The 1,048-nt window shown below is 65.8% G+C and overlaps 1 protein-coding gene across 1 annotated transcript in view; it reads left to right on the top strand.

The window, feature by feature from the left end:
* Positions 1–1,041, top strand: part of LOC104498271 (NEDD4-binding protein 3-like) — a gene marked incomplete at both ends in the record, with an annotated part of 2,294 nt that extends 1,253 nt beyond the window's left edge. The window contains 2 exons of the mRNA XM_010141627.1: positions 72–329; positions 546–1,041. Coding sequence (XP_010139929.1) covers positions 72–329; positions 546–1,041 — 754 coding nt within the window. The remainder of the gene's footprint in view (positions 1–71; positions 330–545) is intronic.
* Between the last annotated feature and the right edge of the window lie 7 nt (positions 1,042–1,048).

Genomic DNA, 1,048 nt, shown 5'->3' with positions numbered 1-1,048 from the left:
GCCCGCTCCCTGGGGCTGCCCCCCACAGGGTCAGGCTGCGGCCCCTCACCAGCTCCCTCCTGTGCTGGCAGGTGTTCGAGGACAAGCAGCGGCTGTGGCTGGATGAGCTGGAGGATCTGAAGCAGATGTACATGGCCCGGCTGCAGCAGGTGACGCAGCAGGCACAGCGCGGGCAGCGGGCGCTGCAGCTTCAGCTCTACAAGGCGCAGCAGGAGAAGAAGCGGCTGCAGGAGGAGCTGAGCATGCAGCAGTGCCAGTGCGAGGAGACCAAGCTCCGGCAGTCCCAGGGTGAGCGTGTCAGCCCCAAGCTGGAGGAGACCAAGTGGGAGGTGAGTCCTCTTCCCTGTTGCCACCCTCCTGGCTGTGGAACCAGGATGGGGACAGCTGTCGCAGCTCTGGTGTCACTTGTGGCCACAGGATGGGGTGGGACGAACCAGGTGCGATGCTCGTGGTCCTCCATGGATGCTGTGGTGACAGCCTGGGGTGCTGCCACCCCTGGGGTCCTGCTCCAGCCCTGCCTCACTGCATATGCCTGTACCCTGCAGGTGTGCCAGAAGGCAGCGGAGATCTCCCTGCTGAAGCAGCAGCTCCGGGACACCCAGGAGGAGATGGCTCAGAAGCTGAGCGAGATCTTCAGCCTGAAGACGCAGCTGCGGGAGGCCAAGGCAGAGGTCCAGGCCAGGGACTCGCAGCTGGCACAACTGGCAGACTCCTTCCAGAACCCGCCGGAGCCCAGCACCTCGCTGCCGCTGGGTGATGACCCCATGCCAGCGTGCCAGGACTTCCCTGGCTGCGAAACTGATGACTCCAAGTGCCGGGGCCTGCACAGCGACACGGCGGAGCCCCTGGAGCGGCAGGTGGAGTGGCTGTGGGCTGAGCTGCTGCGGGAGCGGCGCCAGGGCCAGCTGCAGGCTGTGAACTTTGAGCTGGAGAGGAAAACCTGGCAGGAGGAGAAGGAGAAGGTGCTGCGGTACCAGCGGGAGCTCCAGGCCAGCTACATGGAGATGTACCACCGGAGCCAGGCGCTGGAGCGGGAGCTGCGTGCGGC

This window comes from Buceros rhinoceros, unplaced genomic scaffold, assembly GCF_000710305.1.
Source record: "Buceros rhinoceros silvestris isolate BGI_N320 unplaced genomic scaffold, ASM71030v1 scaffold28838, whole genome shotgun sequence".
Classification (NCBI taxonomy): domain Eukaryota; kingdom Metazoa; phylum Chordata; class Aves; order Bucerotiformes; family Bucerotidae; genus Buceros; species Buceros rhinoceros.
The sequence above is the reverse complement of the archived record's forward strand: the minus strand, read 5'-3'. Positions and strand labels throughout refer to the sequence as shown.